The 14,108-nt window shown below is 31.0% G+C and overlaps 1 protein-coding gene across 1 annotated transcript in view; it reads left to right on the plus strand.

The window, feature by feature from the left end:
• The first annotated feature begins 4,373 nt into the window (after positions 1–4,373).
• Positions 4,374–14,108, plus strand: part of LOC111044070 (putative serine protease K12H4.7) — a 28,780-nt gene continuing 19,045 nt past the window's right edge. Inside the window, exons 1-2 of the mRNA XM_039431601.1 lie at positions 4,374–4,561; positions 5,878–6,083. Coding sequence (XP_039287535.1) covers positions 4,406–4,561; positions 5,878–6,083 — 362 coding nt within the window. The 5' untranslated portion in view covers positions 4,374–4,405. The remainder of the gene's footprint in view (positions 4,562–5,877; positions 6,084–14,108) is intronic.

The following is a 14,108-nucleotide window of genomic DNA, read 5'->3' on the forward strand; positions in this document are numbered from 1 at the left end:
CTTTAATAGGTAACGTGTTTCATTTTCCATGTTGTTCTTTCCATCAGTGTTATATGTAGGCTATTACTATTTTCTACTAGGTATGTAATAAATGAATAAATGTAACTCTGTTTTAGTTCTGACACTGTGTGATCAGCAGGCTGATGAAGCTCCTCTCCAGGAGTGAAATGCATTCCTCAACACTCCAACAAAAGTAAGTGTTTTCAATTATTTACAAGTAACACAGTGTCAGAACTACAACAGAGTTATTATATAGTGTTTCGTCATGGAAAGCAACATCAATGAATAAATGTCTCGAATGTTCTATACAATAGTCTACTATCGTTACCGTACTGTCAGCAATGAAGATGACCCATTTGATTTTATGGCAAATAATTATTTATCTCTGTTTTTTTTAGCTGTGAAAGTGATATTGTGAGTTATCAGTGAGACTATCTATAATCATTCTATCCAGTAATAATAATTATTTATTTCTAGAATTTATTATTGAATTGAATAATTTCTTTAATAGGTAACGTGTTTCATTTTTCATGTTGTTCTTTCCATCAGTGTTATATGTAGGCTATTACTATTTTCTACTATGTAATAAATGAATAAATGTAACTCTGTTTTAGTTCTGACACTGTGTGATCAGCAGGCTGATGAAGCTCCTCTTCAGGAGTGGAATGCACTCCTCAACACTCCAACAAAAGTAAGTGTTTTTTTAAAAATATTTACAAGTAACACAGTGTCAGAACTATAACAAAGTTATTATATAGTGTTTCGTCATGGAAAGCAACATCAATGAATAAATGTCTTGAATGTTCTATACAATAGTCTACTATCGTTACCGTACTCACACCACCAAAATAGTTGTGAAAGGTACCGGACAATAATTATTACCGCCATCACAATTTTGGCAATTATTACACTTATGCTGAAGATAACGTAAATAGTCAAATTATCAATTTATGTCATGGATAGTCGATGTGATGAGTTAATTGCTAGTTTTCAGAACAATATGCGGTCACTATTATTCCACGGCCACTGCTGCTGCTGTTGCTGATCAGTGATCAGTAGCATAGTGGCATAGGCTGTGGCATCAGTAATGACTGTCATTTGTCTAATTGGGCTCAACAGATATCTTATTTTGATAAATCCATGAATACATACGAGTTATAACCTTGTACAACCTTAATAAAAACAATATAAAAACCTTTTAGTAACCTCAATTTTTAAAAACTTTAAAATAGTTCAACAAGATTTTTATATTTTTTTTGTTTAACTTTGATATAATGTGACATCAATGTAGCCTGTTTTTCTTTCTTTACATGTTATATTTTATTTGATTAAATAATAAATAATTGATCTATGAATAAATATGATCTTTATGTTCTGACTTCAATATGCCAGAGTGTTTTTCTCTCTCCACTTGCATTTTTACCTGATCAAATTGATATAGATATCCATCAATATATTATTGAAATAATATATTTCCGTAGAGATTTAGAATTTAATTGGTTCTCGTGTTGTTTATTCTCTGTCAATTTAAAAATGTCTGATGACTGCATAAGTTGATATTTATTTATTTAACTTAATATTTGATAACAAATTTTAGTGACGTGTGTTTCTACTATTTTATTTCTCATCCAATTAACGATGATAAAGAAAAATCCTCTGTTCTTTGTTTCTCCATTGATAATAATCAACATGATAAAAGTTCCCTCACAATATTATAGATTGTATATTGTGTTCAAAACCATTCATTTGGCAGACAGTGTTGAAATGTGTCTCACTTCAAACTGTCAGAATGATTTAATATGAGAATAACATTGCTATAAATGTATAAGGAGTGCTAACAAAATGATAGAAATTGCGTGAAGAAATTCGTGTTCAATGGAGCTGAAAAATTTACAAGATAAAGAAAATGATATCAGTTCCTGTCAAAGACATGCTTGCTTGAAGACTTAATTACCATGTACACACTAGACAACATGGCTTTAGAATTATAATGTTAATACGTCACTGCAATATAAACCGATGTTATTTTGTAGAATTCGAGCCAATTTTTACACTGTTCGATAGCCAATTTACTAGAATAATAATTTACTATCGTATAGCCTACTCGCAAGGACGTACCGTAACAACTTTTCACACGATAAAAAGCTAAGATTGAAAATAAATAGAACTTTCGTTGTGAGAAATCAATCATTTTCTTGAAAACTATCTTCACTGCAGGTTGGTTGAATTGAATATTTCTTTACTAAATTTGCATTATAAAATTATATTATTTGCATTATTGTTAAATTATATTACCCTTATATAAATAAGGCTTAGAATTGACCTGCTTTAATCATACCTACATCATAACTGACTTGAAAACTATCATTGATAATATTAGACCTACTATAATTGAATATAGGTACCTAGCCTACCCGTACCGGTATGCATTCATATTACCTATTTTTTTGTTGATGAGATAATTATTATTCCACGATTATTCTTGTCTTAAATATGAACATTAGATTTTTTCATGACTTTTCCACAGAAATATCTTTTTGAAACATGTTAGTCTACATTTCTTGAGAACTTTTCCTCATTTCTTGAGAACTTTTCCTATTATTATTATTATTTTTTTTTGTTGATGAGATAATTATTATTCCACGATTATTCTTGTCTTAAATATGAACATTAGATTTCTTCATGACTTTTCCACAGAAATATCTTTTTGAAACATGTTAGTCTACATTTCTTGAGAACTTTTCCTCATTCCTTGAGAACTTTTCCTCATAAATATTACATTTAAAAATAAATAAAAATAATAAAGATCCAAGCACCCTTTTTAAAATTGTTTATAAACAATTAAAAATTACATAGAATAAGTAGCTGCTAAATAGGCAAAAACTCATATAACGAGTGCCTATATTGTCCAGAAATTTATGTTTTCAAAGCCTTCTCAAGATCTCAAATACACATTGTGACTATAGTCACAACAAGTTTCGGCTATATGATACCATTATCATTAACATGTAGTGACTAAACAATTTTGAAAAGGGTACTTAGTTTTCTATTTTTATTTATATTCAAGAGTAGCCCTAAAGATATAAAAATACAATATTACCGTTACTTTGAAACAAGTTAAGCTACATTACTGTCGTATTGGTTTGATACAAGAATGGATTATTCCTTTGAATGTTTATATTCAAGTACCGGTATATTTCTACAATATTATTTTCTCTCATACCCTGAAGAAATGTAAATAATTATTGGATTAACGAACGGATCAATTGAATATTATCTGAATATATTTTGAGTGAAAAGTGGCTCATGGATATAGGAAAAGTAGAGAACTGCATTCTTAGGTTATGTACTCCCATGAGGACAAATATCATTTTGAGGTGCTACTGTAATCACTAATTCACTCTCAGCTATCCCCTACTTGGGTGATAGACTAGTTACATGAATTTGAGGGGGATTTTCAGTAGAAAACCCTACATGGCAAGTAACTGGCCGACGGTGATTCTCATTACTATAATTTTCATCTGTGCAAAGGCTAAAAATAAACATTCTACTGGAGATATTTTTCAAAGTTTTTCGATTTGTATATCATTAAGCTATCAAAATAAAAAAGTTTTCTCAGGAAAACATTCTTTTTCCGATCATTACTTTTTGAGATATGAGCGCCTAAAGTTTAAATTTTTGGGACAGAGCACTTCAAATTCGGTCAGAGATAAATCCATGAGATTTAGAGGATAGATTCTTGATGATATTGTTGATCTAGTAAAACAAAAATTTTATGGAAATATCCAGTTTTAAGATAGTTATTCAATTTACTAAAGATAACCAAAAATAACTTTTTGTTGAGTTATTTTTGGTAAATTGAATAACTTTTTAAAAAATTGATATTTTCAGAAAATTTTTGTTTTACTAGATCAAAAATACCATGAAGAATCCATCCTCTAAATCTCATTGATTTATATTTTACCGAGTGTGAAATGTTCTGTCCCAAAAATTGAAACTTCAGGCGCTCATATCTCAAAAAGTAATGATCAAAAAAAAAAAAAAAAATGTTTTCCTGAGAAAACTTTTTCATTTTGATAGCTTAATGATATACAAATCGAAAAACTTTGGAAAATATCACGAGTAGAAAGTTTATTTTTAGCCTTTGCACAACCTTAAGACATATATATATATGTTGGTAAATGGAAATTGATGAAAAGTGATCTGATAAAAGTCTGCACTCTCCCCGTCTATAAGCCGCCAATAACTTGACGTCTCTACTTTCCCCGTCTATAAGCTGCCAATAACTTGACGTCTCTACTTTCCCCACCTATAAGCCGCCAATAACTTGACGTCTCTACTTTCCCCGTCTATAAGCCACCAATAACTTGACGGTTCTACTCTTCATGTCTAATTTATTTTCCAGATGAAGAAATCAATCAATATGATGGAACTCTGTTTGGCATTGATCGTTTTCCTACAAGTGCATCCCCAGATATCTGCTTACAGTTACGACAGTGAATTTTATTTCGACCAAAAACTTGATCATTTTGACAAATCAAACAACAAAACATGGCAGCAAGTGAGTATACTATATTACTATAGTGTGGTCCACGTTATAATGGTAGTGGAGGAAGATAGGAGAACAACGTTGCCGATCTTTTCTTGTCAATGCCTTCTATAGACAGTAGCTGATACCGGTTTATTGATGTAATATTAACTGTTCATTCTCGTTTATTATATTTCATTAAACAAGAAATTATATTTTTCAATAATTCAATAATGAATTTTCATAATTAGGAAAAAAATATTTTTTTTTAATTACAGCTGATAAAGGTTTATTGATGTGATATTAACGGTTCATTCTCGTTTAAAATAATCAATTATATTTTATTAAGCAAGAAATTATATTTTTCAACAATCTCATAATGGAATTTCATAATATTATTAAGATGAACTATTCAGTTAATTAATTATTAATTCTACATTGTTAAAAGACGATCTGGCAACAGAGCAAAGCGAGAAAGAGATATTGCTATAGGCTTTCTTGAATGATAGACAAGGATAGCAATACCATTGCTAATCAAACACTGCCATTATAACATGGACCTAACTATATAGTTAGATAGATGAATAGATAGATATACATCACGTCTGGTTAGCTTGGAACTGCGGCAGATAAGTCGAGTGCAAGGAAAATGCAAGACATACCATAATAATTATACATTGAATTTATATTTTGTATCAAATTACTATCCATCTTTGACTACTTTAAGGCTAGGCACACACCAGTTAGTCAAGACAAGACAAGACAATATATAATCATATATTTGTTATTATAGCTATTGTTATTTGTTATAGCTAATTAGTTAGCTAGTTAGTATAGCTATTTGTTATGATATTTTCTCTCTCCATTTCCAGCGGTATCATTGCAATATTACTATTACTGTAATGTACAATCTTCAACTTAACAGCTATGAATCAATGTAGAACTACTTTATGAACTAGATATAAAAAACATTATGTAAGATTCTATATTTATTTATTTATACATTGATAGATACAATATAATTCTCAACCATGAATGATTGGGAAAGGAACAACAGACTTGAAGCCTAGAAATTGTCTTAGATAGAGCCTTAGATAGAAGTTGTCCAAAAATAGGTTATGTTTACTTTGTTAACTTTGTTGTAGCTCTGACACTGTGTTACTTGTGAATATTTAAAAAAACACTCACTTTTCTTGGAGTATTGAGGAATGCATTTCACTCCTGAAGAGGAGCTTCATAAGCCTATGTTTACACTTTATGTTTATTATATGTTATTCTCATTAGGTACACTTTTCATTAGTATCGATTCTGTCGGTTTTTAACATATTTTATTCTTTTTCCATTCTCAGCGCTACTACTACAATGATTATTACTACACCCTTCAAACGGAGGCGGGCTATCCCAAGGTCCCATTGTTCCTGATTGTCGGTGGTGAGAAGGCTGTCATAGACGGAGGTTACACCTCAAACTCACCCATGTATCATTTCGGCATTGAATACAGGGCTCTTGTGATGCATCTGGAGCACAGATACTATGGCAAAAGCAAACCCACTGCGTAAGTTTTTAATATAATAGCTTAAGTTATATAATAACTTATGTTATAAGAGGCACGCTGGCCTCTTTGTGATGACAATGGAGGGGTGAGGGTGCTGGGGTGGAGGAGAGTGAAGATGGTGGATGTCAGGGAAGAGGGAAAATACTTCATGCTGAAGAGGATAGCACAGGACAGAGAGGAAAGGAGGAGAAATCATGTATGGACCTGCCCTAGGGCAGAATACTTATGATGATAATGATAAAGGCCTAGATGATAATAAAGTCAACAATATAATTTCCAATAATTCAATAATGAATTTTCATAATTAGGAAAAAAATATTTTTTTTTAATTACAGCTGATAAAGGTTTATTGATGTGATATTAACGGTTCATTCTCGTTTAAAATAATCAATTATATTTTATTAAGCAAGAAATTATATTTTTCAACAATCTCATAATGGAATTTCATAATATTATTAAGATGAACTATTCAGTTAATTAATTATTAATTCTACATTGTTAAAAGACGATCTGGCAACAGAGCAAAGCGAGAAAGAGATATTGCTATAGGCTTTCTTGAATGATAGACAAGGATAGCAATACCATTGCTAATCAAACACTGCCATTATAACATGGACCTAACTATATAGTTAGATAGATGAATAGATAGATATACATCACGTCTGGTTAGCTTGGAACTGCGGCAGATAAGTCGAGTGCAAGGAAAATGCAAGACATACCATAATAATTATACATTGAATTTATATTTTGTATCAAATTACTATCCATCTTTGACTACTTTAAGGCTAGGCACACACCAGTTAGTCAAGACAAGACAAGACAATATATAATCATATATTTGTTATTATAGCTATTGTTATTTGTTATAGCTAATTAGTTAGCTAGTTAGTATAGCTATTTGTTATGATATTTTCTCTCTCCATTTCCAGCGGTATCATTGCAATATTACTATTACTGTAATGTACAATCTTCAACTTAACAGCTATGAATCAATGTAGAACTACTTTATGAACTAGATATAAAAACATTATGTAAGATTCTATATTTATTTATTTATACATTGATAGATACAATATAATTCTCAACCATGAATGATTGGGAAAGGAACAACAGACTTGAAGCCTAGAAATTGTCTTAGATAGAGCCTTAGATAGAAGTTGTCCAAAAATAGGTTATGTTTACTTTGTTAACTTTGTTGTAGCTCTGACACTGTGTTACTTGTGAATATTTAAAAAAACACTCACTTTTCTTGGAGTATTGAGGAATGCATTTCACTCCTGAAGAGGAGCTTCATAAGCCTATGTTTACACTTTATGTTTATTATATGTTATTCTCATTAGGTACACTTTTCATTAGTATCGATTCTGTCGGTTTTTAACATATTTTATTCTTTTTCCATTCTCAGCGCTACTACTACAATGATTATTACTACACCCTTCAAACGGAGGCGGGCTATCCCAAGGTCCCATTGTTCCTGATTGTCGGTGGTGAGAAGGCTGTCATAGACGGAGGTTACACCTCAAACTCACCCATGTATCATTTCGGCATTGAATACAGGGCTCTTGTGATGCATCTGGAGCACAGATACTATGGCAAAAGCAAACCCACTGCGTAAGTTTTTAATATAATAGCTTAAGTTATATAATAACTTATGTTATAAGAGGCACGCTGGCCTCTTTGTGATGACAATGGAGGGGTGAGGGTGCTGGGGTGGAGGAGAGTGAAGATGGTGGATGTCAGGGAAGAGGGAAAATACTTCATGCTGAAGAGGATAGCACAGGACAGAGAGGAAAGGAGGAGAAATCATGTATGGACCTGCCCTAGGGCAGAATACTTATGATGATAATGATAAAGGCCTAGATGATAATAAAGTCAACAATATAATTTCCAATTGATATCGATTTATATGTTGTTCTCCATGACGAAACACTTTATAATAATAAAATTAGTAGAATTGATGGTGATGTTGTGAAATCTCTCCATAATAAGAAAACAAAGATATTGTCAAATTTCACTAAATATTTATTAAAAACTTTAAAACAGAACCATGGTTTCACGTAGTTAACCAACGCATCATCAGCTGTACATCAGCAGTAGATATTGTCAAATTTCACTAAAATTTTATTAAAAACTTTAAAACAGAACCATGGTTTCACGTGTTAGTATTGTTGTATGTTGATATGTTTGAATAGCTTATGCTTGTAAACTACAGCAGTAGAAAGTCAACTTTTTCTTTCTTATATTGTGTCTATTGTTGTGATGACTTCTCCTCTAAACACGGACTTGTTCCATATATTAGAGGGAGTAGTTTTCAGGGAATATATATTGTAAAATGTACTTTCTGGGAATAAATTTAATTTGGATTTGAATATACAATCTTTAACTTAACAGCTATGAATCAATGTAGAACTACTTTTTGAAGTAGATATAAAAAAATTCTGTAATATTCTATATTTATTTATTTATACATTGATACATATAATATCATTCTCAACTATGAATGATTGGGGAAGGAACAACAGGCTTAAAGCCCAAAACTGTTCCTTTCCCAAATTTAGATAGATATTGTCTAAAAATAGGTTATGTTTACACTTTATGTTTATATGTTATTCTCATTACATTTTTCATTACATTAGACTATATTTATATTTGTAATAATTTGACGACTTTCAACTGTTTGCTTGTGTAATGAGTAACTTATACACTGTGTTGAATGGATTGATTGGGAATGGAACAACAGGCTTTTTAAAAACCAAAACTGTTCCTTTCACAAATTTAGATAGATATTGTCCAAAACTAGGTTATGTTTACACTTTATGTTTATATGTTACTCTCATTACATTTTTCATTATATTTATTTTTCATTACATAAGACTATATTTATATTTGTAATAATTTGACGACTTTCAACTGTTTGCTTGTGTAATAATGAGTACACTGTTTGAATGGATTGAATATCTATCTATCTATTTAAATTTCTTCAGTAAGACATAACCTTTTTTCGGACAATTTCATTATATTTATCAAAATTTGGGAACAGAATAGTTTTGGGCTATGCCTGTTGTTCTATCCCAATCATATTCATATGATTTGTAATTATATCAACGAATAAATAAATTAAAATCCTATCATTTATAAATCAATTATTATTATTGCAAGTAATATAATTTCTTAGATAGGAAGATGAGCTCAAGTAAAACACCGAAGGTTAATAATAGAAATGTAAACATAGCGAGAGTACTTACGCGTTCCCAAAACCAAAATTCAAAAACGCCAAAACCAAAAACCCCAGTTCTTCAAACTACTTTAGCCGAAAAAGTTGCTCAACTACAAAGTAGCCACACTAATTTAAAAAACCAATTAGAAGTAACTTTAAAAACGTCTGAGGAAGAAAGGTTAGGGATGGTAGAAGAAATTAAATCTTTGGAACTGATTATAAAATTACAAGATGAAGACCATAAAAAAGAAATACTAAATCTAAAAAATCAATGTAGTCTAATGTCGGAGGAAATAAAGAAACTAAAATCTAAATTTGATAATACTAAATGTATGATAGAACCTCCGTCCAAATGCAAAAAAATAGAATCTAACCTAAATGATGGGAAATGCTCTGAAAATGGTCGAAATAAAACGTACAGTGAGGTTTTGAAGACAGCAACCAAAAATATAGCTGAGGGAAATAAAGATAGGAAAGGGAGAGTTCTGCTACTGACGTCCAGTCATGGACGTGATTGCAGTGATCTCCTTGATAAAAGATTAAAAAATAAATTTGATGTCCAATGTTTTTTCAAGCCAAGTGCATCAATTAATGCAGTTGTAGAGTCAGCTAGGGAACAAACTAAAGACTTTGATGAAAATGACTATCTAATTGTACTGGGTGGCTCAAATAATATAAATGAACCTAACTTGAATCATCTTCCTCAAGTAACAGAAAAAATCAAGGAAATTGTGCCACTCAGCAAAAAAACAAACTTAATAATAAGTACTATTCCTAATAGGTTTGATAGGCCAGAATTAAATGAAGCAATCAATTCGACAAACAAATCAATCCATAATACAATCAACAGCCTAAAAAATAAGAATTCTAAACAACTGGGGATTTGTTTTCTAAATGAAAGGCTGAAAAGACATAACTTCACTAATCATGGGTTGCATCTAAATCGATCTGGCAAAGTAATCTTTTGTAATAGATTGGCAGAGCTGATTGAAAGCCGTTTGCAATCCTCTGGTTTAAAAACAGTCAAAAAAACAAATAACGATTTTTTAGTAAATTGGCTCAAAACAGGGAAAGGGAATAGCTACAAATGCTAGAGATAGAGTAGCACAAGATGGTAAGGTTTTTAGTATTTATCATCAAAATATTCAGTATCTTCGCAACAAAATTGACAGATTAGAAGTATTTCTTAAACAGGAGGATCCTGACATTGTTATTTTCACAGAGCATGGCTTAAAAATAAAGGAAATAAATCAAGTTAGGATTCCAGGCTATTCACTGAGATCAGAATTTTGTAGAATAGCTCATAGAAGTGGTGGTGTATGTATATTCACTAGCAATGCTAAACATACCCAAACTTATGAACTGGATTTTGTTAAGAGATTTTCTGTTGAGATGGATTTAGAGGTGACGGGACTAAGGTTAAAAATTGATGATCGATTTGAGGTAGCAGTGTTAGGTATCTATAGGTCACCAAATGGAGACTGGCAAAAATTTTGTGAGCTGCTCCATACACTTTTGGAAATTACAACCGCTCGTTTCACAAATGTTATAGTAGTAGGAGATTTCAATACCGATTTTGCCAGGCAGGATAAAATGACAGAGGATATTAGAGATATTATTAATATGAATAATTTAGAAATTAAGGTCCACGAATATACAAGAGTAACTCGAACTTCACAGACAATTATTGATAATATCCTCACAATATAGAAGGTTGTAATGTCAGGTTAGGTAGCTCAGATCTATCAGATCATAACTATCAAATTTTAGATGTTAAGCTGCAGGGCCAGAATCCCAGCAGAAAAAAACTTTTGTGAAAGAAATTCAGCAATATGAGCTAGGAAATATAAATTGTTTGAAGCAGGAACTGCTTCAAGAAAATTGGAGTAGTGTTTATAACAGTTGTAACCTAAATTACAAATATAAGCAATTCATTGATACTCTAAGATTTCACATTAGTGTATGCTGTCCAATAAAAAAAGTCAAAGTAAAAAGTAAATTAAACAAAGTAGATGAATGGATAACTGAAGATATTCTTACTCAAAGAAATATTGTTAGGGAAGCTTATGAGGAATTTAAATTAGTGAGGGATGTTCCGAGTGAAGTCAAATACAAATGTCTAAAGAAAAACTATGCAAAAGAAGTGAGGAAAGCTAAGTGTAAGAAAACAGCTGAAATATTAACAACTAGTACCAATTTTAACTCTGCTGTTTGGGAGGTAATTAATAGAAATAGGAGAGCAGCTCAAAAAGATACAGTTACTAATGTCCCTAGGATAATCGATGAACATGGAAATTATATGGATGATAGTATAGACATTTGTAACTTTTTCAATAAGTATTATCAACAGGTTGCATATAATCTCCAAAAGTCACTGAACACTAATACTTATAATACAACTACATTAAATGCTGAGCCAATTGAAAAGGTATTTAAATTTCATCCATTATCAAGAGATGAGTTGTCAAGAATAATAAAAAATTTGAATAACAAAAAAACAGTAGGATTGGATGGGGTCTCAAGCAAAATTTTAAAAGAATGTGAAAATGAATTACTGGACCCTTTATTGCATCTCCTTAATACTTCACTAGAGCAGGGTATTTTCCCTGATGATCTGAAACAAGGAAAAATTTTGCCAATTTTCAAGAGCGGTGATTCTGAAAGAGTTGAAAATTATAGACCCATTAGTATTCTAAATGTAATAAGTAAAATTTTTGAAAGAGTAGTTTTAAATAGGCTATTGATGCACCTGGAAGAAATTAATTTCATATGTGATGAACAGCATGGGTTCCAGAAAGGGAAATCTACTAAGACTGCAATAGTATCCCTTGTTGAAAGACTAATAGATATAATAGATTCAGGTGAGAAGGCAGCCGCAATATTTCTTGATTTATCCAAAGCTTTTGATTGTGTGAACCATAGAATATTATTGGAAATACTAAAAACTGTAGGTGTGAATGGTATAGAACTAAAATGGTTTGAATCATATCTCATAGGTAGAAACCAGTGTGTTGAGCTTACCAAGGTGGATGGGAATGAAATAGTAAAAATTAAATCTCAAAAACTGGAGGTCCAGGCTGGAGTACCTCAAGGCTCAATTCTGGGTCCCTTACTGTTTCTGTTGTATGTGAACCAATTACCAAAAGAGTTAAAAGATCACAGAGCTCTGTTGTTTGCTGATGACACATCGCTTATCTTTAACAATTATTTATTAGATAGTCTAGAAATAAATGCTTTTACTGGAGTACAGTCAATTGTCCAATTCTTGAAGCAAAGGCAATTAACAATAAATAGTAAGAAATGTCAATTCCTACAATTCAAAAGTAAATATAATTCAGTAGAGGATAGAGAAATAAATGTGTTTGTAGAGGAAAATGAATTAGACCAAGAAGAGAAAGTAGCATTCTTGGGAATTTTATTGGACAGGAAATTAACATGGCATCCTTACATTGAGAGGATATGTAATAAGATATCATCTGGGGTATTTGTCCTGCGGCAGCTTGCTAGGCTGAATGATAAAAAACTACTGTTAACTGCTTACCATGGACTTATACTATCTCATATTAGGTATGCTATTTTAGTATGGGGTAATTCATCTCAACAAAATATGGACAGGGTGTTTAAGATTCAAAAGAAGGCACTCAGATGTATAGAGAAAGTGAATAGGTTAGACTCTTGTAGGCCTTTATTTAAAAAGCTTGGTCTATTAACTGTGCCATCTTTGTATGTATATGAAGTTGTAATGCATGTGAAAACGAGTGGTGTGATCCAGAATTCAGATGTTCATGAGTATAATACGCGAAACAGAGCAGATTATCATATAATGGGTCACAATAGTAGGTTATTTGAACAAAAACCAGATTATATTGGTAGGAAATTTTATAACAAGCTACCTCAAATCTTGAAAAGTAATGATGATTTGAAGATTTTCAAAAAACAAATTAAAAAATATTTAGTTGATAGAGCTTTTTATAGTGTACAAGAATTCCTTTCAAACCTAAACTAGGTTGAACTACTTAGTGTTAGAATTATTATGTAATAACATGACTTGTCTTATACTCCATGACTGGAGTCTTTAGGACGTAATCTTAAAAAAAAAAAAAAAAAAAAAAAAAAAAAAAAAAAAAAAAAAAAAAAAAAAAAAAAAAAAAAAAAAAAAAAAAAAAAAAAAAAAAAAAAAAAAAAAAAAAAAAAAAAAAAAAAAAAAAAAAAAAAAAAAAAAAAAAAAAAAAAAAAAAAAAAAAAAAAAAAAAAAAAAAAAAAAAAAAAAAAATTCACTGTGTTACTTGTAAATATTAAAAAAAACACTTACTTTTTTAGGAGTATTGAGGAATGCATTTCACTCCTGAAGAGGAGCTTCATCAGCCTGACACCAGGGGAGCTTCAGGCTGATGAAGCTCCTCTTCAGGAGTGAAATGCATTCCTCAATACTCCAACAAAAGTAAGTGTTTTTCAAATATTTATAACTAACACAGTGCCAGAACTACAACAGAGTTATTATATAGTGTTTCGTCATGGAAAGCAACATCAATTATAATTTGTCGTCTCAAACAGGTTTTTACATAATTAATACATTTCAATATTTGTGCCCTTAGTCGCTCGACAAATGTCAAAACGATAATCAATTCCTCTCCAAACATTCGACAACATTTCTTCGTTTATGCGGTTGTCATTGCTTCATTAATCCGCTGTTTTTTAAGTGGTCCAGGTCTCGAATTTTTTGTGTATAAACAATTTTTTTATGTAATCCCACAAGAAAAAATCACAAGGTGTCAGGTCTGGTCTCCTTGGAGGCCACAGCATAGGTC

Source organism: Nilaparvata lugens, chromosome 6 (assembly GCF_014356525.2).
Source record: "Nilaparvata lugens isolate BPH chromosome 6, ASM1435652v1, whole genome shotgun sequence".
Classification (NCBI taxonomy): domain Eukaryota; kingdom Metazoa; phylum Arthropoda; class Insecta; order Hemiptera; family Delphacidae; genus Nilaparvata; species Nilaparvata lugens.